The sequence below is a fragment of the Fusarium proliferatum genome (assembly GCF_900067095.1).
Source record: "Fusarium proliferatum ET1 genome assembly, contig: FPRO_scaffold006, whole genome shotgun sequence".
In the NCBI taxonomy this organism is placed as follows: domain Eukaryota; kingdom Fungi; phylum Ascomycota; class Sordariomycetes; order Hypocreales; family Nectriaceae; genus Fusarium; species Fusarium proliferatum.
Genome location: NW_022194795.1, coordinates 2,192,891 through 2,214,031, shown reverse-complemented (window position 1 = coordinate 2,214,031; position 21,141 = coordinate 2,192,891). Strand labels below are relative to the sequence as shown.

At 49.4% G+C, this 21,141-nt stretch overlaps 10 protein-coding genes across 10 annotated transcripts; 5 read left to right on the top strand and 5 right to left on the bottom strand.

Annotated features, from left to right (window-relative positions):
- Nucleotides 1–737: 737 nt before the first annotated feature.
- Nucleotides 738–2,053, top strand: FPRO_09767 (uncharacterized protein; the record flags this gene model as incomplete). Its single annotated transcript, XM_031233193.1, has 2 exons — nucleotides 738–806; nucleotides 1,007–2,053. The coding sequence occupies 2 exons, from the start codon at nucleotides 738–740 to the stop codon at nucleotides 2,051–2,053; spliced, it is 1,116 nt and encodes a 371-aa protein (XP_031083055.1).
- Nucleotides 2,054–2,505: 452 nt separating this feature from the next.
- FPRO_09766 (putative cyclophilin E) lies at nucleotides 2,506–3,042 on the bottom strand (the record flags this gene model as incomplete). The annotated part of the gene is made up of 2 exons (XM_031233192.1): nucleotides 2,506–2,961; nucleotides 3,010–3,042. 2 exons carry the CDS (start codon nucleotides 3,040–3,042, stop codon nucleotides 2,506–2,508), a joined length of 489 nt encoding a protein of 162 aa, XP_031083054.1.
- Nucleotides 3,043–3,738: 696 nt separating this feature from the next.
- Nucleotides 3,739–5,511, top strand: FPRO_09765 (uncharacterized protein; the record flags this gene model as incomplete). Its single annotated transcript, XM_031233191.1, has 2 exons — nucleotides 3,739–4,661; nucleotides 4,713–5,511. The coding sequence occupies 2 exons, from the start codon at nucleotides 3,739–3,741 to the stop codon at nucleotides 5,509–5,511; spliced, it is 1,722 nt and encodes a 573-aa protein (XP_031083053.1).
- A 1,178-nt stretch (nucleotides 5,512–6,689) lies between these two features.
- On the top strand, nucleotides 6,690–7,620 carry FPRO_09764 (uncharacterized protein; the record flags this gene model as incomplete). The annotated part of the gene is made up of 2 exons (XM_031233190.1): nucleotides 6,690–6,788; nucleotides 6,841–7,620. 2 exons carry the CDS (start codon nucleotides 6,690–6,692, stop codon nucleotides 7,618–7,620), a joined length of 879 nt encoding a protein of 292 aa, XP_031083052.1.
- Nucleotides 7,621–7,753: 133 nt separating this feature from the next.
- Nucleotides 7,754–8,680, bottom strand: FPRO_09763 (uncharacterized protein; the record flags this gene model as incomplete). The annotated part of the gene is made up of 4 exons (XM_031233189.1): nucleotides 7,754–8,083; nucleotides 8,135–8,282; nucleotides 8,342–8,513; nucleotides 8,563–8,680. The coding sequence occupies 4 exons, from the start codon at nucleotides 8,678–8,680 to the stop codon at nucleotides 7,754–7,756; spliced, it is 768 nt and encodes a 255-aa protein (XP_031083051.1).
- A 953-nt stretch (nucleotides 8,681–9,633) lies between these two features.
- Nucleotides 9,634–13,752, bottom strand: FPRO_09762 (uncharacterized protein; the record flags this gene model as incomplete). The annotated part of the gene is made up of 1 exon (XM_031233188.1): nucleotides 9,634–13,752. One exon carries the CDS (start codon nucleotides 13,750–13,752, stop codon nucleotides 9,634–9,636), a length of 4,119 nt encoding a protein of 1,372 aa, XP_031083050.1.
- Nucleotides 13,753–16,728: 2,976 nt separating this feature from the next.
- On the top strand, nucleotides 16,729–17,169 carry FPRO_09761 (uncharacterized protein; the record flags this gene model as incomplete). The annotated part of the gene is made up of 1 exon (XM_031233187.1): nucleotides 16,729–17,169. One exon carries the CDS (start codon nucleotides 16,729–16,731, stop codon nucleotides 17,167–17,169), a length of 441 nt encoding a protein of 146 aa, XP_031083049.1.
- Nucleotides 17,170–17,397: 228 nt separating this feature from the next.
- Nucleotides 17,398–17,736, top strand: FPRO_09760 (uncharacterized protein; the record flags this gene model as incomplete). Its single annotated transcript, XM_031233186.1, has 1 exon — nucleotides 17,398–17,736. One exon carries the CDS (start codon nucleotides 17,398–17,400, stop codon nucleotides 17,734–17,736), a length of 339 nt encoding a protein of 112 aa, XP_031083048.1.
- Nucleotides 17,737–18,071: 335 nt separating this feature from the next.
- On the bottom strand, nucleotides 18,072–18,829 carry FPRO_09759 (uncharacterized protein; the record flags this gene model as incomplete). Its single annotated transcript, XM_031233185.1, has 3 exons — nucleotides 18,072–18,540; nucleotides 18,587–18,666; nucleotides 18,722–18,829. The coding sequence occupies 3 exons, from the start codon at nucleotides 18,827–18,829 to the stop codon at nucleotides 18,072–18,074; spliced, it is 657 nt and encodes a 218-aa protein (XP_031083047.1).
- Nucleotides 18,830–19,629: 800 nt separating this feature from the next.
- FPRO_09758 (uncharacterized protein) lies at nucleotides 19,630–20,778 on the bottom strand (the record flags this gene model as incomplete). Its single annotated transcript, XM_031233184.1, has 4 exons — nucleotides 19,630–19,791; nucleotides 19,848–20,173; nucleotides 20,233–20,434; nucleotides 20,494–20,778. The coding sequence occupies 4 exons, from the start codon at nucleotides 20,776–20,778 to the stop codon at nucleotides 19,630–19,632; spliced, it is 975 nt and encodes a 324-aa protein (XP_031083046.1).
- Between the last annotated feature and the right edge of the window lie 363 nt (nucleotides 20,779–21,141).

Below are 21,141 nucleotides of genomic sequence, written 5' to 3'. Positions count from 1 at the left end.
TCAGGCTCAGTCTCGGGTGGCTTCTGCTAACGTTGACTTTTATTTTTTTGTTCAAAATCTTCCCCTTGAACTTTGAACCATCAGAACCAACCGTCTCGTCATCTTTGGTTCATCGCTGGCATCAAAAATTTTGTCGCTGCATTTGTGGTTCTTTTGTTCTTTTCCCTTTGAATTGCTCGCTTCAATAAGCGTGCCATCTATTTCGTTGCTTGGGCCGTTCGTCAGTAGGTATCGATCTATCTCAAATTTCTCCCCAGCTACCGAACGCAAACGCTGAACTTGTAGCGCACTGCGCTGGGAACCTCCTACAAACCAAGATTGGAGAATAGAAGCTCATCAATTGTTACCTTATTCATCTCACCACTCCCTATTGTTAACTCATTTGGTTTACTCATTGTTTCATCTGGATCAGAGTGACAATTACTCGTCATTCTTACTCCGACACATTTAATTATTCCTCCTCTTGCACGATTAATTCTCTCACCTTCAACTTTCGATATTTTCTCCCCCAAACTTTTTTACTCTTATCGCAATAACCAGCGCCCCTACTCCCTATTCACCTCAGTAACACTACTGTACCCCAGCTGCAATTCCGTGCACACCCCCCCTCCGCCCGGTAGCTGCCGTTTCGCTCCTCGGCATCATCACACGATTTCAGTTACACACCCTCCGCTCTACAGTATTGTTCCTTACAAACTTGTCGGCCCTGGCTCGGACTCAGGATATCCGGCGACATCATGAATGCTGGCACGGGCAGGGCGGGCGTCATAAGCGCTCCAGATGATGCTGCTCCGATGGATAAGTTGGTAAGTATTCGGTCTCTATCTCTTTACATGTCCACCTCCCTGCGATGCGAAACCAGTCGCCGTCCGCGAGCGCCATCATGCCCTCTGTGGTGATTGCTCATCTCTGCGCCCCCTATCGCGGCAGCATTGCATCGAAATTGTTGCTCGCCTTCCATCGGCAATGTCTTTTCTAATTAATCGCTAATGCGAACCTCCCTCAGGCACATGCTGTACTAGACGATGTGCTTTACAACGTTCTGAGCGATCTATTGATGAAGACGCACCGCGAAGAGAAGACTGCGAGAGCTACCACCGCTGCCATTCGCATCGAGAAGCTGGCATCCGACGCGTCCGACAGCTCAACGCCAGACTCAAAACCGGACGTACGGATTGAGACCGACGCCGCTATATACGAGGATGGAAAAGTATTGTTGAAGGGCAATCCTCTCAAGACGACCGCTGAGATTCTGTGCCCCCGATGCCATCTGCCCCGACTCCTATACCCGACGGATGGAAAAGGCGCTCAAAAACCAGACCCCGGTGTCATCTACTGCAAGAAACATCCTTATATTGATAAGCCTGGGTGCGACATCTATGGTCAGAGCTGGGTTCCTCAAGGTCCCGGTCGAGGCAAGAAGAAGAAGGACATGGAAAAGAATAATACCGATTCTCCCAATACCGAACAGCGACCACCCAATGTTCTTTCTTTCCCCTCCGCTACTTGCAGCAAATGCAAGCGTTGCATTCTCGTCACTCGACTGAATAACCATATGGGCTCGTGCATTGGGAACAGTGGCCGCAATGCCAGTCGAGCTGCAGCGCAGAAGTTGAGTAATGGCGGATCTCAGAATGACACAACGCCACCTTCATCACAAAAGGCGACTCCTGCGCCAGGCTCCCGCGCCGCCAGCCCGAAGAAGCGCGATGCCAGCGATGAAGAGGAAGATTCTGAGAACAGTCACAAGAAAAAGAAGCTCAAGCCTACTTCCTCGGTCACCAAGAAGGTGATTCTCAAGACGAAGCCGAGCCTCAAAAAGGACAAACCCAAGGGCCTGTCGTCCTTAAGCCAGGAGCAAAAGGCCGACTACAGCAACAGTGAATCCGTTGAGGTGGCACCCAAGAAGGTTGTGTCTAAGGGTATCAGTCCTGTTAAGAAGCTTAAGATGAACAAACCTCCGCTGGGGTCACCCAAGCCCAAGTCTAGCCTCATCCGCGAGGCAACTGGAGAATCAGAATCTTCAGACACTCTCTCATCCCCTCCCCAGTAGATCTCGCTCGGGAACAGCATCATGAGCGATATATCATCGATCTGATGGCGTGTCAGGCTGTCCTCTTGACATCAGCCTGGCCTACAGGCATCAGTATGAATGTTATGGTTGGACACGATAGAAGCAGGCAGTACGTCACGCGACAAAGGACATCATTTGCTTATCGCTTGCTTCTCAAGAACATTTACTCTACTTGTATTATCATCAATACATCATTGCATTGGAATGGCGAGCTGGTTGGCTAAGGTTACCGGGACCGGATATTTACAGCATCCATGGAAAAGGGACCGGGGCGTTTTTGGCGTAATGAGTACAACAACAATGGATATTTGCAGATATATGATATTGAACGCGACCTGTGACTTTGGCCGTGACCGTGACCACGACTTGTAACTTTCAATCCTGAACGCCAATGCTAGAGATGTATAATCCGCCCCGCGAATGCCTTCTATCTAGACCTCCTCCTCCTCCTCTACAATGCGAGCCTTGACAATCTTGATGTCCTCGTTTGGCCTGTCCTCAGACCCAGTCTTGACCATGCCCATTCTCTTCACAGTACTCATGCCGGATTTGACCCTCCCAAAGATGGTGTGTTTGCCATCGAGCCAAGGTGTAGGCGCAAGCGTGATAAAAAACTGCGATCCGTTTGTGTTGGGGCCTGCGTTGGCCATGCTCAAGATGCCAGCGCCTGTGTGCTTGAGACCCGGATCGATCTCGTCTTCGAACTTGTCGCCGTAGATAGAGCTTCCTCCGCGACCCGTTCCCGTTGGGTCGCCGCCCTGGATCATGAAATTGGGGATGATGCGGTGGAAGATGGTGTTGTCGTAGTAGCCGCGACGGACAAGGGTGGTGAAGTTATTGCAGGTCTTGGGGGCGTGGTTGGTGTAGAGCTCAACGGTGAGCGAGCCCTGTAGCTTGTCAGTAGCTGTAGTCAAAGACGAGAGTTTGCGACGTACCATTGTGGTCTCGAGTGATATGTTCGTTGTCATGATTGCGATGCTGTTGGTTGTAAGTTGTTTATGATGGAGGGGAAATTTATGATCTGCCAAACCCGTAGACACAACCAGCTTTAGTCTAGCAACATGGAGGAGCGAGGTCACTGGTTGTTGGGCTATAAGATCAAGATAAACATTTCACATGGGATGTATCATAGGTAGTATCACCACTGCTAAGGCAGCTTGCTTTTCCTTTTCATACTGTCTACGTTCATTGTGCTTTTCCTACCAAAATAAGGTCGGCATCTCTATCTCTAGGTAGATTCAACATGATGGTGGGCTTGGCATGCACCTTGAGTTTCTAGCACTGCGAGCTGCATGATTGGTCAAACGACTCTGTAGCAAAACGCAGGTCACTACACTATATTTCAGCCCCATAACCTTCTGTTCCCTTTCAGCTCAGTGAGCTATTTCACTTTTCAGACGTCATCTACAAAGATACTCCATGTCAGGACTTTGTTCTCTTTCTGTCCCTTTTTGACCTTTCATGCAGGAAAACTATCATTCTTTTGTTTAGACGATACTACAATTTTTCTGCCGAAAAAGAAAAAAAAAGCAGAATCAGCGTGCTGAAGATTGTCACGAAATGTCATGACTGGCCCTTAACTATCACTTTACACAACTTGTCAAGGCTTAGAACACGTTGCTTTCTCTTCACCACCAACATTCGCAACGTCTTCCAGTCAAACCATGGCAGAAAACGCTACAGGTCCAGCCGCTCTGGAGGGCTCATTGGATGCTCTAAACTCTACCCTCGCCAATGGGCAAAGTTGGCTCTCATCTTTTGCCCATATAAAGGATCTGAGTTTTGTTATGCTTGAAGTCAGGCTCGTCCTCAGCGCTATTGGTATCATCTACCTGGGCGCCCACGCTGCTCTCCGGCGACCCCCATCTGCACAACCTTCGAAGAAAAAGAAGCCCGGCTCCAAAGATGACGACGAGGAGAGTTTTGCCCAGGGACTGGAGCCCTCCGACGCCATTGTTTTCCCGCTTATGGCTGGTGCTGTCCTTATCGGCCTGTACTACCTGATTCAGTGGCTTAAGGACCCTGATATCCTGAACAAAATTCTGCGCTGGTACATGTCTACCATGTCGGTTGCTAGTCTGGTATCTATCTATTCTCATGGCATTGAGGTAGTGACCAGCCTGGCGTTTCCACGATACTGGCGCGGCAGTGATGGGCGACTACGGGAAGCAGATCAGAAGACAAGATCGGTACAAGTCTGCGATGATGCGGGAAACCCTAACGCAGCGATCCCCAAAACGAAAAACCCCTTTCCTGGGCCATTCGCCTGTTTGGCGCTCTCGGAGAAGATCCGCAAGTCTGGCTGGGAGCTCCGAGGCCTCCTGAAGCGGCACTGGGCCATCAAACTCTTCATCCATGGAATGGGTAAAGAGGAAGGCCGAATCAAGTTTGCTCATGTAGTGTCCTTGGTCATGGCACTGGCCACAGCGCTCATTTATTCATCAACTACCTCCCCCTTGTTGAGTAATATGCTTGGTTACGCCATGTGTTATGGCTCCCTTCAACTCATCTCGCCCACAGACTTCTTGACTAGTACTCTGATCCTGGTTGGTCTGTTCTTTTACGATATCATAATGGTATTTTACACGTGAGTTATAGGATTGATCTTGATATTGACTCCAAAGCTAAGCATTTTCAGCCCCTATATGGTTACAGTAGCAACCAAGTTGGACGTCCCAATCAAGCTCACTTTCGAGGCTGCAGAGCGTAAGAGTATCCTTGGACTGGGTGATATTGTCATTCCAGGCATGGTGATGGCCCTAGCCCTTCGTTTTGACCTCTGGCTCCATTATGATCAAAAGATCAAGTATGAGAGCACTGACCTGAAACTCATTGAGAAGGACCCGACATCAGGCGCTCTCATCACGCGGAGCGAGACCAAACATAAGGAGGTCAAGGCCAAGTACGTTAACGTAAAAGGAAAATGGGGAGATAGCCTCTGGACGCGTGGAGCATTCTTTATCTTTGGGTCGCAGCAGCTGCCCCCTGACTTGGCGGCTGCGCACTTTCGCAAGACCTACTTTCATGCCTCCGTCATTGGGTATCTCCTTGGCATGCTGGTCACCTTGGCTATGCTCTTGATTTTCAAGCGTGGCCAGCCTGCATTGTTGTATCTTGTTCCTGGCGTTCTGGGATCTCTCTGGCTGACAGGACTGGTGCGTGGAGAGATCAAGCAGATGTGGAAATACACCGAAGATGGAAGCCTAGACAAGATTGACGTGGTTGTGGACTTGGATGGCGAGGGCAACGCGATCAAGACCCTCGGTAGACTAGAAGATGGCGTCGTGGATACAACTAAAAAGGACGAAAAGAAAGACGGGGAGGACAAACACAAGGACAAAGAAGACGCAAAAGCAAAGGAAGAGGACAAGAGAAAAAGCAAGGAAGACAATCATGTATTCTTGCTCTCGGTTGATGCTGAGTCGGAGACAGAATAAGCGGAGGTTTCATGGCCATAGTTTCGATGACGGGGCCTGAGCACAGTAGCAATGCCTCAGCGGAAAATCCATAGACATCAAACACATGAGCGTCATAGAGTAGACATGAATTGTTCAAAGCTTCGTCTACAGGCCGGCTGTTTGTTTCTATACGTCAAGTGACTTGTCATACATCTTTCACTTCTGTGTAGGCGAGAGAAGGGCTTTCATCATTATCATTAACATTAATATTAAATCTGGACTGCTTCAAAATAGAATAAGAATCATTATCTCGGTGTCTCCGTATCCATCCACATCATACGCGTACCCCGTATCTCTTTAATAAAGACATAATTTCGAGTCTGTATTAGTAGACATCGGCCACCACCAACGTCCTTAATCCCCTGCACCGCGTAAAGGTTCAGACTCTTCGCAGGGGTCGTCCCATCCACTCAGATCCGGCGTAGCAATTGCTTCTGCTTTGGACTGGGCTTCCTCTGGAGTTTTGTTGTGCCCAACACTCGGCGTTAAGATGGGCGGGTGAATAGTGAAAAGTCGAGCGCGCTGCATGCTGAGAGTGCATCTTATGTTTCCGGAGCCGAAGCTTTTGTATAGTCCTTGTTGTTTCGTTTGGTGAAAGGAGCTGGCTTCGGTAGATACACTGGTCGGTGCAGCACAACTCGTTTGGCTTAAGCCAGCAAATGGTAAAGTTGAAGAAGATACTGCTATGCTGAGAAGAAAAAAGGCCTCAACTCGAGCAGAAAAAGAAGTGATATGAGATAAGAATGGAAGTCTCCTCTCGGGCATAATGAGCCGTGGTGGTTTTAGTGGCTCATCATGGCTGTGGTTGTCGAGGAGAGAAAAGAGGTGCAGGATTCTCGTGCAAGACTCGACTGCATAACTAGGTCTCAAGAATGAAGAAAGGGATGAGAGCCTGTAGAGCATATTCAAAGTTCTCTTCATGGCCTCTTATTATACTTCTTGGTTGCTGTATGATAATGTTCATCCGGCCCGTGTTTCGGCCGGCCCGTAATCAAGACCCCCACCTCCGACAGGCCCGGTTTCGTCTTTTCGGCTTCCGAGTCTCACCTGTCTTGTCACAGTCTCGTCTCAACTCCATCACCTACTTCAAATGGCTCTTTCACTGGAAGCCTGAAACGCTAGCTCTCCGGTATTCCAAGGCAATAGTTGCAGCAACGATGAGTAGGGCCCAATCCTCACCTACGGTCATCCAATGGGTGATCGACACTCGTCCACTTTGGCCCTCCGCTCTCAAGACCAAAGACCTCACATCCGCTGTAAGTGCTCTCTGGTCATCCACTTTAACCTGATACTCATGTCATACCTTAGGCTTCACGTGCACTCTCACTTCTCACCGAGGAGGAACAATCTTCTGTCCTGAGATACTACCACGTCCGCGATGCCAAGCTCGCTCTCGCTTCGGCTCTTCTTAAGCGCTACGCAATCTCTCGCTTCTGTCACGTCCCCTGGTTCCAGGCCAAGACTACGCGAGATGCCCGTACTAAGCCCGTGTTTGTTTTGCCAAGCGGGGATGAGCCGCTGATCTTTAACGTCTCGCATCAGGCCGGTCTCGCGGTCCTTCTGGCCGTCCATGATCCGCCAAAGGGCCTTGCCGTGGGAGTTGATGTTGTCTGTCCGTCAGAGCGACGAGATCGAGATCTGAGTAGCTTAGAAGAAGATGGGTGGGCGAGTTTCGTCGACATTCATGCCGATGTCTTTGGAGCGGGAGAAGTCTCAGCGCTTAAGAGCATGAACCCTGTTCCTGCCGTCCAAAAACGAGATCGTGCATTGCGCTACTTTTATGCACTATGGTGTCTCCGTGAAGCCTATGTCAAGATGACAGGGGACGCTCTTCTGGCAAGCTGGTTGAAAGACCTAGAGATGCACAACTTTGCCCCGCCAGAAGATATGAAGGAAGCCCAAGAGGTTCGACTGAGAGGCAAGAAGGTTGAAGGCGTGGACGTGAGACTGATGCCCCTACTTGAGGAATACATGGTCTCCACAGCTATAAGAAACGGTGATAATGGGGAGAGGGTCGAGCTTGGAGAGTTTCAAAGTCTTGATCTGGAGGAAATATTGGCATTTGGTGGACAGGCATCCAAACCATGATCAGAGAACGTTTTATGAATAATGAGAAACGCAAGCGCAATTGTCTGACGCCAGTGATTTATATTTTCTTTGGTCATTTCTCATAGGCTAGTTACATCTCGTCTCTCAATAGATGGATATCATATTTCCACCTTTAGAAGTTCTTACCAAAGAACTCAAGGACTGTCTTGTAACCCCTTTCATACTCCTCCTTGACACGGTTGTCACTGAGATCGGCACGAGCGGCCATCCAGCCGTGGATCTGGTCCTTGAAGGTCTCTACGTGCTTGGCCACTTTGAGGTTGTCCTCAAACTTCTTGACCTCCTCATCGGGCTCCTCCTTGGATGCAAGAAGCATGGTAGGGACCGAAAGGCCCTCGGCATCAGAAGCATCTACCATAGCGGGGTGGATCTGGGCGGCAATGGAGAAGGGGTTAGAGTCTGCCTTGACGCTGAGAGCAACGACCTTGCCACCCCAGCAATACTATTTAGACTTGTCAGTACTGAAACACAGCTGCAACCAGATGGCACTCACTCCGATGATTCCGAACTTCTCGATGGCAGAGTCCTGGTCCTTGACAGCCTTTACATAGTCAGGAACTTGGCCGGCAACCTTGGGGGGAGGATAAGTGCCGAAGAAGTCTCCGAGCTGCTTCTTCTTGTCGTCGTTGTCGGGAGGGTAGCTGATATCGAATTAGCGGTTAGTGAGGTTCTACGAACAGATGATGATGGGAGCTCTTACATCTCAATGGGGCAGGGGCTGCCCTTGAACCAGTCAGGGATAAAGACCTTGTACTTCTGGTGAGCATCACTGAAGGCGAGAATGTCAGCTCCCTGAAGAGTCTGATCGAAGTATCCAAAAATGTCGTAGATCACGACAATGGCCTTCTTAGCGTCGACGGGACCAGTAACATCTGCTCAGGTTAATTGTTGTCCCTTCATGCGTGCCAGGAGTCGTCTTACATGTCTTGTAGCCTCCGATCTCCTTATAAGTCCCCTTTGCCTCATATCCCTTGGAGACAACAGGAGGTATGTTGCAGCAGGCCTCGTTGTGGCCGTGAGATGCGGGCATAGTCGTCATGATGGATGAACTAGAATGGCAATTGCTGGGAGTGCGCCTCATGGATGAGTTCTCTGTTTAGCTGAGTCTCAAGGTTGACAACGGTCGAGCTTTAACCGGTAAGAGGAGATCAGCGACTTACAGGGCTTGTTCTGCAGGTAGCAAGTGAGAAAGAAAATTGTCGATAATGTGATTATAGAAAGTGACGGAATTAAAATGGTTGATTCCTCGATTGCGGGGAGGTACGGGAGGAGAGGAGGGGCAAGGAAGGACCAATGATGTCACGATGCACTCTTGAGACTGGCCATTCATGTAATCACAAGGTTTCTTTTCCATTGATGCATTTACATGCATGCATCTCAAGTTCAGGGCCTCATGCTCAATTGAATTGTCATTTAATCATCTTCCTGCTTACCTTACCTCCCTACGTACTATGAAAGGCAAGGTACGGGCCAGCGGCCCCATCCGGCCCAGGTGGGGGAACATCATCATCATCAACGGATGTGGCAGATAACACTACCCATCGACATAATCTCACAACAGCAAAAATTACTCTGATCATGACTGATACATTTTGTTTTATTTTGAATCTAGGTCTTAAAAAAGTGCTATCGCCTTGCTCTCAAATTTCATTCACCAGAATTTCTGTTCCCTAAAAGGTGGTCATTCCCCATTCAACGCTGTCCCATACCATGATATACGATATATCCTCAAGCCAAACGACCAAAACTCCGCTGTGCGCATGCAATTATGTACCAGAACGCCTTCTCATGCCAACTTTTTATTTACCCGCCATGTTTCGGTTGGTAATTCAACCTGTCTCAGCCTGTTCCAGACAGTTTGAGATCAACTACATGATGCTCCCGTCTCTATTCCGCATACAGCCCCTGACCTTGGCCAACGCCAGCATTCGTGAGTCGCAATGAAATCCCACCTGGGCTGTAGCTGTTTTCCAGCCCTCTAAATGATACCAATCATCTCACTGGGGAGTTCGGGCTGAGTCCTCCCATCCGCCGTACCACCACTTGCATCTTCTCAATGAGCTCCGGTATCCTGTATGGCTTTACCATAACGTCGTCACACCCAGCTTGCTTGGCTTCCATAACCTGTTCCGGCCGCGCATTGGCCGTAACAGCGATGATGGGAATGCGGCCTCCAGACGCACAGAAGATTTCCCCCTCCGCTTCTAGTTCGCGAATGGTTCGCGTGCACGTTAACCCATCCTGGATCGGCATCTCGATATCCATAAGAACGAGATTGATAGCTATAGGTAGCGGGTTCATGTTACTCCTCCCCGAGCGGCTACTGCCTGCCTTGAGGCCAAGTCCCGGGGTACCGCCTTGCCTGCGTTTCAGCTTGTCGAGGGCTTCAATTCCATGATTAGCAACATCTACCATGTAGCCTCGGTCCGTCAACCCGCGTCTCGTGATTTGCTGGTTGATCAGGTTGTCTTCGACAACCAAAATCCCGTCAAGCCGAACATTTCCTCCTGGGTTTTGATGCTTCTGCAAGCGAATATCTCGACAGGGTCGTTTGCCATCAGCTTCCGCACCGTCAGCACCAGTAATCAACCTGGCTGCAGCCGCGGCAGCGAGTGCTTCATTCCGGGAGGCTTCGCTTGGCACAAAAGCCTCGATGTAGAACGCGAACGTTGATCCCACGCCAGGTTGACTGGAGACACCAATCGCACCGTTCTGGAGTTCTGTCAAGCGTCGGGAAATGAACAACCCTAGTCCTGATCCTCCGTATTTGGTGTGCGTCTTGGCACTCGCTTGAACGAACTTATTGAAGAGGCTGCCCATCTCTTCCACCGTCAAACCCTGGCCCGTATCCTTTACCTCGAACAAGAGATACACAGGGCGAGTACGTCCCTTAAGCGCGGGTTGGTCGTATTCCTCTGAAACATCGCAGAATCGAGGAATGAACTGAACCACTGTCATGGCCTCTCCGGGTGGTTTCAGAGACCCTTTAACCCCGACAGTGACATGCCGGGTAGTGCCAGACTTGGTGAACTTCAGCGCGTTCGTGAGGAGATTGATCAAAACTTGCTGAACTCTGCTTGGATCCAAGTCCAGGTAGTCATATGCGAGATCCTTGTACGACTTGTCGACGTAAGAGGTCAGCTCAATATCTACACGCCGAGCCTCCACTTCAAACATCTTGAGAGCGCCATTCACAATCTGGATCGGATCTACCGTGCAGGGCGTTACAGCCAATAACTTGGAGTCAAGTTTAGACATTGTGAGAATGTCATCGACAATGCGTTTCTGGTGTTGAGCGCACGTCACAATGGTCTCGGCGTTTTCGATGCTGTCCTCCAAGAGCTTCTTCTCCTCAACGGATCTTTCACCAATACTTCTCTCATCGCCTTGAGAGCCGCTTCGTGTTGGTGTAAGAGGTGCAGAGTTGTCACTGATGTCTTGCACTCTTGCAAGAGAGGCAATGATTGCGTCGGTACAGTGAAGAATAGCGCTTAATGGATTCCGCATCTCGTGTGAAGTCATGTCGATAAAGTTTTCCTGCTGACGCTTCGACTCGATTGCCTCTTCTTTGCGAAGCTTCTCTTGCTCCAATTGCCATTTCTGTATCGAAACGTCGCTCAGGCAGCCGGTAAAAGATTGAATCACGCCGTCAGAGCTTCTGACTGGCATGAACGTAGCAAGCACCCATCGTGGGGCCACAGCTGAATTCCCGTTGCTGTCCTCTGTCACCAAGCCGTTCCGGAGTCGAAACTCGGCCGTTTCAGTTCGTCCTGATACGACTAGCTTATCGAGGCTTTCCTGTAGGATATGCAAATCTTCCTTCACAACACATTCTGGCCAAGGTCTCACGTCGGTCTTGGTGAGATCAACCTTTTCTAAGTCTGTCAGTTCCCAGAAAAGATTGTTCGCGCTAAGCAGTCTTCCATCCATGCTGACATCGTACATTCCAACCGTGGCAAACTCGGCGAGACGCTTTAGATTCTCTGCTTCTTGTGCCCTCCGGACCGCCTCCTCGGCCGTGTCTTTTTGTACCGTTACGTCAGTCAGACAAGTAAGAATTCGAATGACACTGCCATCTGGAGCTCTCTCGGCCTTTGTAGAAGCCAAGATATGACGCAAGACTCTTTCACCGTTTGAAGATAAAGAACTTGTAGAGGACTTGAAGCTCTTGAAGTCCGCTGTGTTATCGTTTCGGGTGATGCGGTATTCGAAAGTAACAGTGTCGACTTTCTGGACGTCTTTGTATGCTTGTATAACTTTTTGCTTATCTTCCTCAAGCACTGACTCGAGAAGTGTGCTTTGCACAATTGGTCCTCTTGGACATCCGGTGATACGGTGCCAGGCATCATTGGCAAACGTGATATTACCTTCGACATCCACAAAGCACATACCCACGGGGATAAAGTCTGCAACTGCGGTAAACGTTTGCATGGATCTCTCTGCCTGTTCGGTTTGATATTCTAGTCGTTGCTTAAGCATGGCATTATCGTAGGCAGCCTGCTCGGTAATGTTGCGCCGCCGCCGGGCCTCCTCTTCCAAGAGAACTGTGGAAGCAAGGGAGCTCGTAAGCTTCTGGTTCAACAAGGATATGAATTGCCGATAATCGTTATCGTATGGGCGTCGAGGATTCAAGCCTAGGAACAGAATACCCATAGCGTTTTCTTCTTTAGTTGGACGAATAGGCAACACGATGGCAGCCTGGCAAGGGTCACCAAAGCCGCGCCATGCTAAACCGTGCAACAGGTTTTTTGGCAATGTGTCGTCCTTTGTCTGCAAAAGAATTGGTTGACGGTGATCCAGCGACTTCCTCATGACAGAAGCCATCCCCTCATCTGTTTCCCTGAGGCTGAGGACCTGAGGAGCAATCGCATGTCCTTCTGGCACGCCCAGTGAGCCCTCAAGATGACAAATCTTGGGGCAATCATATTTTGAAAGAGTAATGTCGGATTCGTCGTCTGCCACGGAGTACAAAAAGGCCAATGGGACATCGTAGGTAGGGCTCCAGCGTTCCAGTTCCTCAATCGTCCTGGACCAGTACGACTTGGCATCCTTCGTAGAGACAAGGGCCTCACCGAGATCGATAAGCATTTTCATCCTTCGCTCCCAAAGCCGTCTTGAGGTCATTTCGAGTAGCGAGTGCTGAATTCCCAGGCATTTCTTGTCGTGGACAATGGGGACCATAGAAGATTTGACATATGTTTCTTCATGTGAGCCGTCTGCCAAGGGGATGAAAAATTTGGACTCATCCTCAGCACTCGAATAGTTCTTCGATGGCGAAGCCGTGATTTCATCCAGTCTAGTCTTGAGATGAGGCCAAGCTTCTGGCGCTGGTCGTCCTAAAAGTCCGGGATGTCGAGCGCCACAGTATTTTGAAAAGGCCTCATTGTAGATCGTGACATACTCGGGACCCCAATAGAGCGCCACTGGTCGCGAATCTGAGACGAGTTGATTGAATGTATGCTGAAGTTGAGCGGGCCAATCTGACATGGGTCCCAGAGATGTCGACTCCCAATCCACATTTTGAACCACGTCAAGAAATGGCTCTGCTTCGGAGTCGGAGACGGGAACCATGAGCCCTGGGTTTGATTCATCGCGATAATGCAGTGGAGTTTTGCTCTCCGACTTTTTTCGGGACGGTAAATGTGCATTGTCCAGTGGCGATTTTTGGGGATATCTTCTAGTTGTCTCGCCCTCCTTTCCCTCTATTCGAACTTTGCGCGGGGGCTCTGACGAAGGAGGCGTTTCATTTCCACTCATCACCACCCATTGACCCAGAACTATGCTTCGCGTCCAGTAAACACCAAGATATGGAAGTGAGTGTTGCGTATTTGTTGGTGCAGGACCTGTGGCATCTGTGTGAGACGTTGGCGCAGACGGCGGGCTGGTGACCCAATTCCAGAACGGCGAGTGGGAAACATCTTGAGGGATAGAGGCAATAGAGTGGTCGAGGGTATAAGAGTTCTGTAAGGCAGGGTTTCGATACAGGATGTCGGCCGAATAATGGGATATATTGGAGGATGTCTGCTCAGGCAGTGCAACGACAAATGTTGGTCGAGGGTCAGAAGCGACAAGGTCGATAAGACCGAGGTGTTGAAGAGCTGGAGGCGGCATTGAGCAGTATGATCATGCCAAAGCCCAAACTATGAGACTATGAGGGCTGGCAGAAATCGATACGGCTCAGCAACTACTGAAGAAGTGGACGACGAGCGCCCTAAGATCGAGAGAGAGGTGAGGTATTGGTCGTATTTTGTGTCGTCATTGCAGTCGCAAACTGGAGGGGCCTCGAGGTGGGATCTCAGTGATAATCGAGGCCGTCGAAGTCGCACGCGATCAGTGACGTGTAATTTGAAGCGAAAAGAAAGGCTCGGGTCCGTTCAGCCCAAAGAAGAACATGAAGCCATCGTCTTGTCGTGGCCAGGAAGAAATTGAATGGGTATGGGCGTGTTATGTTGGCCTTGGTTGGTACGGGACGGGAAGTTCTGAATCGCCAGCGCCAGGCAGGTGCTAGGATTGGGGATCTACTGTAAGCCTGTAATGTGCCCTGGTGGGGTCTCTTATGCCTTGCGCCCTGCTGCAGAAGAAGCATGAGTGGATGGACGGGTTTGTTAGCGGGTGATGAATGATGAATGACAAAATTTAGTGGCTTTTTCCACCAAAAGAGGAACGGTCATTTTAGTGGCTGTCTCCACTACAGTACCTGCTTCTTGGTTCTTGGCTGCCGGCGAATTCCTGGATTCCAGGTTCTAAATCAAGCTTCGATTTCTTCTTACTCATATGACACTGAATAAGAGCCGCTCTATGCGATACTCCCCATAGTGAAACTCTAGGTCATTCAAACACATCAGTCTGGCTCTACAAATAGATCAGGAAGACCTCACCGTAGTTTTTCGGACTTGCCTGAAATAAACCCCTTACAGACCACACACGCTAGGACACGCCATGCACTATACTGGAGATCAAGTAGAGATGGGCGCTAGGGGTTGAGAGGCGAGAGAGGCTAGGTAATAATTGCTCCGGTGGCCTATGAAAGAAAACCAGCATCATTGAAAGAGGAGCCATGGGCAAAAGTAGAAGGAGAAACAGAGGCCATCCCGAAATGGAAACTGTTTTCTGGCATACATTGTTGGGATGGCAATGTCTAGGAGATGGTGTCGAAAGTGACCGAAAATGAAAGTTGCCGGTGCCATGACTCGAGATGTTTCAACTGAGCGAATTTTATAAGAGAAATTCGATGAGACAAAACCCCATGGAGAGGATCCTGGTCCATAGTTGTTTCAAGGATTCAACCAAGCACAATAATGCCATGTTGAGTGCGATTAATCCAAACGCTCTTAACTTGAAGTCCTGCCATTGCAACAAAGACGATGTTGGCTATCAAACACGCATAAGAAGAAGCAGCATGCATTGCAATTGCAATCGCAAGACGGACAAAGCCAACTTGAGCCTGACGATAGCCGAAAAGCATGCAACTGCACCTCGCTAACTACGATATCTGATTCGCTGCATCGACACTAGGTATGTGGTTTTTGATGCAAAACGGAACTATGTGCGTGTAGCGCAACACCACGGCATGCAGCTTATGTACGGAGGCAAAAACTACTTTCTACCTACCTAGGTACCTAGACTGTCTCTCAGCCGTGCTTCAGCGCTAAGAGCATTACAGCCATGAGCTGTCCGTGTTGGAAGCAGGGAAGCCATCTTCATATCGGCCAACTTGAGATCGGGATATTATCTCGAAGGCACGTTACGAGGTGCGCAGCCGACGCCTTGGCATGCTTGCACCCACCGATCTCGGAATTTGTCTCACACAGCGTGGGCAGCAAATCGATCGATCAATGATGATGGATGGTGAGTAAGTTTACTAGCTTTTCGGGTGACAACTGTCATCCTCGTGCACATTGCTTATCCTACCTGTTTGAGTTTGGCTCGCACTCGGGTGCTTGCGCATCTCCCGAACTCACCAAGCTCTCGGTACCGTGCTAGTCAATAAGCTTCGATTTCCAGTCCCAAGTTGGACTTGGCCGCTGCTCAGAAATGCTGGTATCACAAGTAGGTAGGGGAACTCCGCAATGGCCTGGCCCACCACAGACGCAAAGGTTCCATTGATGAATTCTGCGTATTCTAGTTGTTGAGTTGCTAAAGCCTAGGGCAGAGACGTGAATGCCGTACGAGCAGCGATCTCTTCCTATCCTTGGCAAGTTCGTGGACTAGCATAGCATTGGATTACATGTTCAACAGTCTAAGGGCTTGATTTGCCAAAACGCTTGGCCAGATCTCTTGGTAGCCCTTATCAGATCCGACCTTCCAGTTTGATGGTTGGTAAATGCCTACCTGCCTTGGCAGCTATCTCCCTATCGATAACTTAGGTACTCCTAGGCGCCTTGCCTGAGGTACCTAGACTCCACGATGGCTTCTGCGTGGCGCGTTTAGAGCAGGTACAGTATCCGGGCTGACCTAGTATCAAGAGGCGCCTGGCCCAACAACCTGGCTCCTGGGCCTTTATTAATTGTCCGATGGGCGTCAATGGTTCCTGCTTGACACTACAGATGGATCCTTCCAAGCCTGAGGTGCCTTGGTGGATATCGCATCCATCTGCTGAACCTACAGAATATAGGTAGGTACTAGGTGGGTAAGCCCTGTTGCCTCGAGCCCTAAGTTTAGGGACTCTATATAGGCCTATTGGCATACCTGGGTGGTTTTTGACTGACAACATCCAACTGCTATCCTGTTCAACTTTACGAAATATCTGACAATCTTTCGTTTTGAAAACAAGCACTAATTCACGGGAAACCCTTCCAAATCATCGTCTTTCACTTTCATTCTATCACAATGTGCGAGTGCTTCTCCGTCACCACCGACACCCACGGTGTCCTTGAGCGCCATCAATTGTCTCACTATAGCCTTTTCACTGGGCGACAGGTATAGTACTTCTGTCCAGTCCATGAATGTCATCATGCCATATGGACAACTCGACCTGTTATTCAGCCTTTCTGCGGAGATTGTGCTGCCGTTTTCTTCCACGGGCATTCCTATGCCTTTTGGATCCACCCTCAAGACCTCAAGGCTTCCGCAATCCAACTCTCTTCGATGGCGCATGAGAGCATGAGATTACCTCCGACTGCAACCAACGATATTCGAGGTCGGGTTGTCGACATGCCGGATTCTAACGTCTTTCTGGACATGCCTGACCACAATGCGATACCTTCTGCCCACATTACATATCGCAGGTTGTCAACTATTTTGATCGAACATCCTCGCATACCGACTATGTTTCTTTTAGAGTTCATGACATTCGATGGCCTTCGGGCTTACCAGCCATGCTGTGAGAACATTGATCATCTTAGCATCCTCAGGCCATTGCGGGCTATTGAATACGATGGCGATCCGGTTTTCGAGGCAGCTCGCGAATGGTCATGCATCATTCAAGCCCGCCACGACTTACCCAAGGATATCAGATGGGTACTGGCACTCATCTACAACTTTTCCTGCACAATGTTGCAGCCCGAGCAAACCGAAGAATACCTCTAGAAGATGCGGTCCTGGCTTATGCATTGGTATCAAGTTGCCGACAACCTCTTCACCAAGTTTGATGTCTCTGCCACGGCACCAGAGCCAGATTGGTTCATGAGACCTCGTGCGCGCCCAACGTCACCGCCAGCCAAGCAGACTGAAAGCACGGCAGAACACCAGCCATCGCCCGTGTCCAATCTCGTAATAAACTCGGAAGTAGACGATATAAATTGTCTGGTCGCACCAATGCCCTCGAGTATAGTTGACCAGTTCAACCACCCAATTGAAGCAATTGGGATCAATATCGATGGTCAACCAGCCATATTCGACCCAACGCCCGGTGGCCAACTATTCGTTCCCCAGAGACGTTTTGGCAGTGCAAGCACCAGGGGCGTTTCAAGGCCAGGGTTTCGCTCCAGTCATACTGTTGGGGGAACATCACGTCTCGGTGTCACAGACACAACCTCTCCTCGGTATAATTCTATACCTCAGCAATATGTGCCTCTGGAGGACTGTTATGAGGACGATCTGTTTGAAAATGCCAGCGACTCCTCCTGCTCGGTTTGCGAGTCACTTTTCGATTAAGAAGTCGAGAATGTAGCGTCTCAAGCACACTCCGACGCTTTGGAATTGGCATGACTGCAGGAAGTTCTGTCGGTGAGTAGTTTGAGGTATTTGAACGCTTGAGGTTGGGAATTTGATATGCAAGCGTAAAGAATGAAGAGCGGCCAAATATACAACAAGTTTTATTTCAGGTTTCGAGGTTACGTACATGTCCATGTTTTGCTGCTTCCATTTAGATCAGAACTACCCACCGAGCATTTCTCGGTATCCCGTGTATACTCGACTGAGTTGTTGTCTGTCTCCCTGTATGCTTCGGCTTAGCCAGAGTCTATCGCTGAAGCCTACATCGCTATGGTCTACTGGGCAGCAACTAGACTCATATAAATTCCCCACACAACACCAGCCAACGCACCTACAAGGTTGCGTCCCTCAACAGTCTTGACCGCTGCAAAGTTGACAATGCTGACAGCAGGCCAAAGTTTCCATCCGGCAAATATAAGGGGAGCAAAATCGACCTTTGAAGCCTCCCAAACGGCTGCCCAGTCAACACGTCCAAAGTCCAGAGTGCCTGGCGAAGTCCAATACGTGATGGCTTTGGTCAGACTGGTGATGACGGGAGCGGGTTGTATAGCTGAACGTAGCGCATGGGTGTACGTGCTAAAGAGCAGAGTGTTCACAGCAGCACCCACAGTCTGGTCGAGAAAGAACTTGATGAGTGTGTTCCGTATAGAAAGCTTGGGTTGAGTCTTTTTAGCGTCCTTGGAGTCCTTAGCTTTAGGGACATCGTCAGGATGGGCGGGAAACGTTGATTCAAGAAAATCTTGCCTGGAGCGTGTCAGTCTGAAGGTTTCAAGGGGAAGAAGAAACATACCAGTAGAAGTTGGGTGGTGTACAGATAACGTTGAAGAGGAGGAACTGAAACACAGGAATCCAGTCTATCACAATATCATTCTAGACGAAGATGGTCAATAACAGCATTCAGACATCCCAAGGCGCATGTAAATACCAGATTTACCCCAGCTCTGTAGGCCGAGATGCCTTGAGCCAAGACATTGGCGATGCCGCCCAAAGCAGCACTCTGAATTGTGGCCATGACCACGGGAGGATAGTCCATTTTTGGTATGATTGTACGAAAAATCAAGGGTTCATGTGAATGGAAGAGAAGACGATGTTGAAAAGTTGATAAGAATAGAGACGTGTTAAGTTGAGACAGTGAGATCGGCGCTAAGATAGGCGAGCCAAGATTTCTGAGGGCACTCTACCCAAGTACTGAGAGTGCTGGGATGTTTTCGGTTACTCAAGTTGGATTGTAGGGTTAGCAAAAGCAGCTCGTGAAAGCGGTGTTGTTTTTCGATGAAACAAGAGAGACAGGGACCTGATGAATCATTCATGAGATGTGTGGAGAGAGAGATATAGTTTGATGCGAGCCATGTCTAATTGGTTAATGTCAACTACCTTACATACACCCCTACTTTACATTGTGCTGCAGGTAAGTAGTCGTGCTAGGGGAGGAAAGAAAACTCAGGACCTCGATCCTAAATGGCAAAAAAACTTAGGTAAATTTGCATAAATTTAGGACATCTTTACTAAGTTTAGGATATCTTTTGCTGGGTTTATTTTAACATCCTATATTAAGGTCTGGTGTTTTCTTTCTCCCTAAGGGTCGTGTAATGGCGTTAGGCAAATGTCATTAAAATCTATAGCTCAGGATTGAATAAATGAAATCATTTGACGTTTTTTATGCTTCGTCGTTCAGATCAAGCTGCTATCATACATCCCCAGTCATCCCTCATTACCGTCTCCGCCCCATGGTTCGTTGACCAATGTTAATATCTCCCAGATGTCTCTGAGCCCTTTTGAGTGCAATGCAGGTCTCCTGGACACAACGAGTGATTTATTGTGGGCTATCGCTGATTATGCCCTGGTGAGAAGCCACATGAAGAAGAGCTGCACAAAGTAGGAGTAGATGAAAAGAAACTTTGTGCGTTGGCTGCGCTTCGCCCGTGAGTCCGTCTGCATTGGCCCGCTAGAGCCGGCAGATGTTTCGGGCAGGAGGACGTACTTGAGTGATCGCATCTAAGCAAATAGTTAGCAGGTGTATGTTTGCATTGCCAAGCAATCATGGAATTTACCAAGAAGAGCGAGTTTGCAAGGTAGGTGTAGACAAAGACCAACCAGCCAACCCAGCCGCCGGTACCCTTGCCGCCGTTAAGGATCTCGGCAACGACAATAGTGACAATGATCCCGACAAACTTGTACCCAGAATAGGCAATCAAGTCAAGGAGTTGGGATTGGCTAGAGATGCTCAGGAGGTAGCATCCCAGCTTCAGGAAGAAGATCTCAACGATGACAACAATTAGACTAACTGTAGCCGTCTTTCCAAGAAGCTCTGGTTGGAATTGGTTGTTGAGGCCAGCGATCAGCGTCGACAGGAGAATGTATGTCACAAGTGCCATAACTGTACTACAATTAGCCAACTCGTCCAACTCCGGCGGTCTCTAACCTTGCATTACGCACCTGGAATATACATATCGGGACTGTTGATGTCTTCTCGTGGGGGTAGATACCAGCCCTCTTGTCCGTTCTGCCCGACAGCCTGCTTACGAGACCAAGGCTTGTGCCTCCAGGGGAAAAGGACGAGGAAGAGTTTATTGACGACGTATGAGTTAGAAACGTTGAAGTAATGCTTGAGGGCGGAGACATTGACGTATCGGCCAAACTATCGCGGCAGTTAGTACCAGGTGCCACCAAGACCACCGTGTTACTGGTAGGACTCACGTTCTGCTCCACATACTCCTGTCCATGCTTAAAGGCCGTCTGTCCAAACTGCGCCGCCACCTGCGCTGTAGGGTCGTTCATGAAGTTGCCATACTGGCCAAAGACGTTGCCGCTGGTGCCTCCCTGCTGCTGATATGGATTTCCTCCCGCGTTAGCAGCGTAGCCTTGCTGTGATTGCGCGGAGCCTGGAGGAGGAGGCGGCGATCTTAATTGAGGGACGGTCGACACATGCTGAGGAACTGGATGGTGAAGGGGAGGCGACTGCGCGTATGTCGCTCGCTGCATGACGGAGGAGAGTGCGTGTTCTTTATGCGCTGTGTATTCTTCTGCTTTTCCCCGCCGAGTCGAGGTCTTGAGTTGAGTTCGGGCGAGTTGGTGATGGCTGATGACGAGGTTAAACGTAAAGTTGGTGTTTGTTCAGTGTCTGGTAGGTCAAGTTCAGGAAATGTGTCGATTTCAGCTGATTGGGCGCTAGCATCATGGAGAGCTCCAGACTACCTAGCAACCTCCACTGCCACAATTAGGATTAGGAGCTCAAGGTCAGCCCCTGTTTCCTTCTAAGTTAGAAGGACCACGCACGTGATTGTTTCGATATCGAATCCAACAGAGAAGGCAGAGGCGCCTGAGTTTATTCAGAAGAGATTCTAT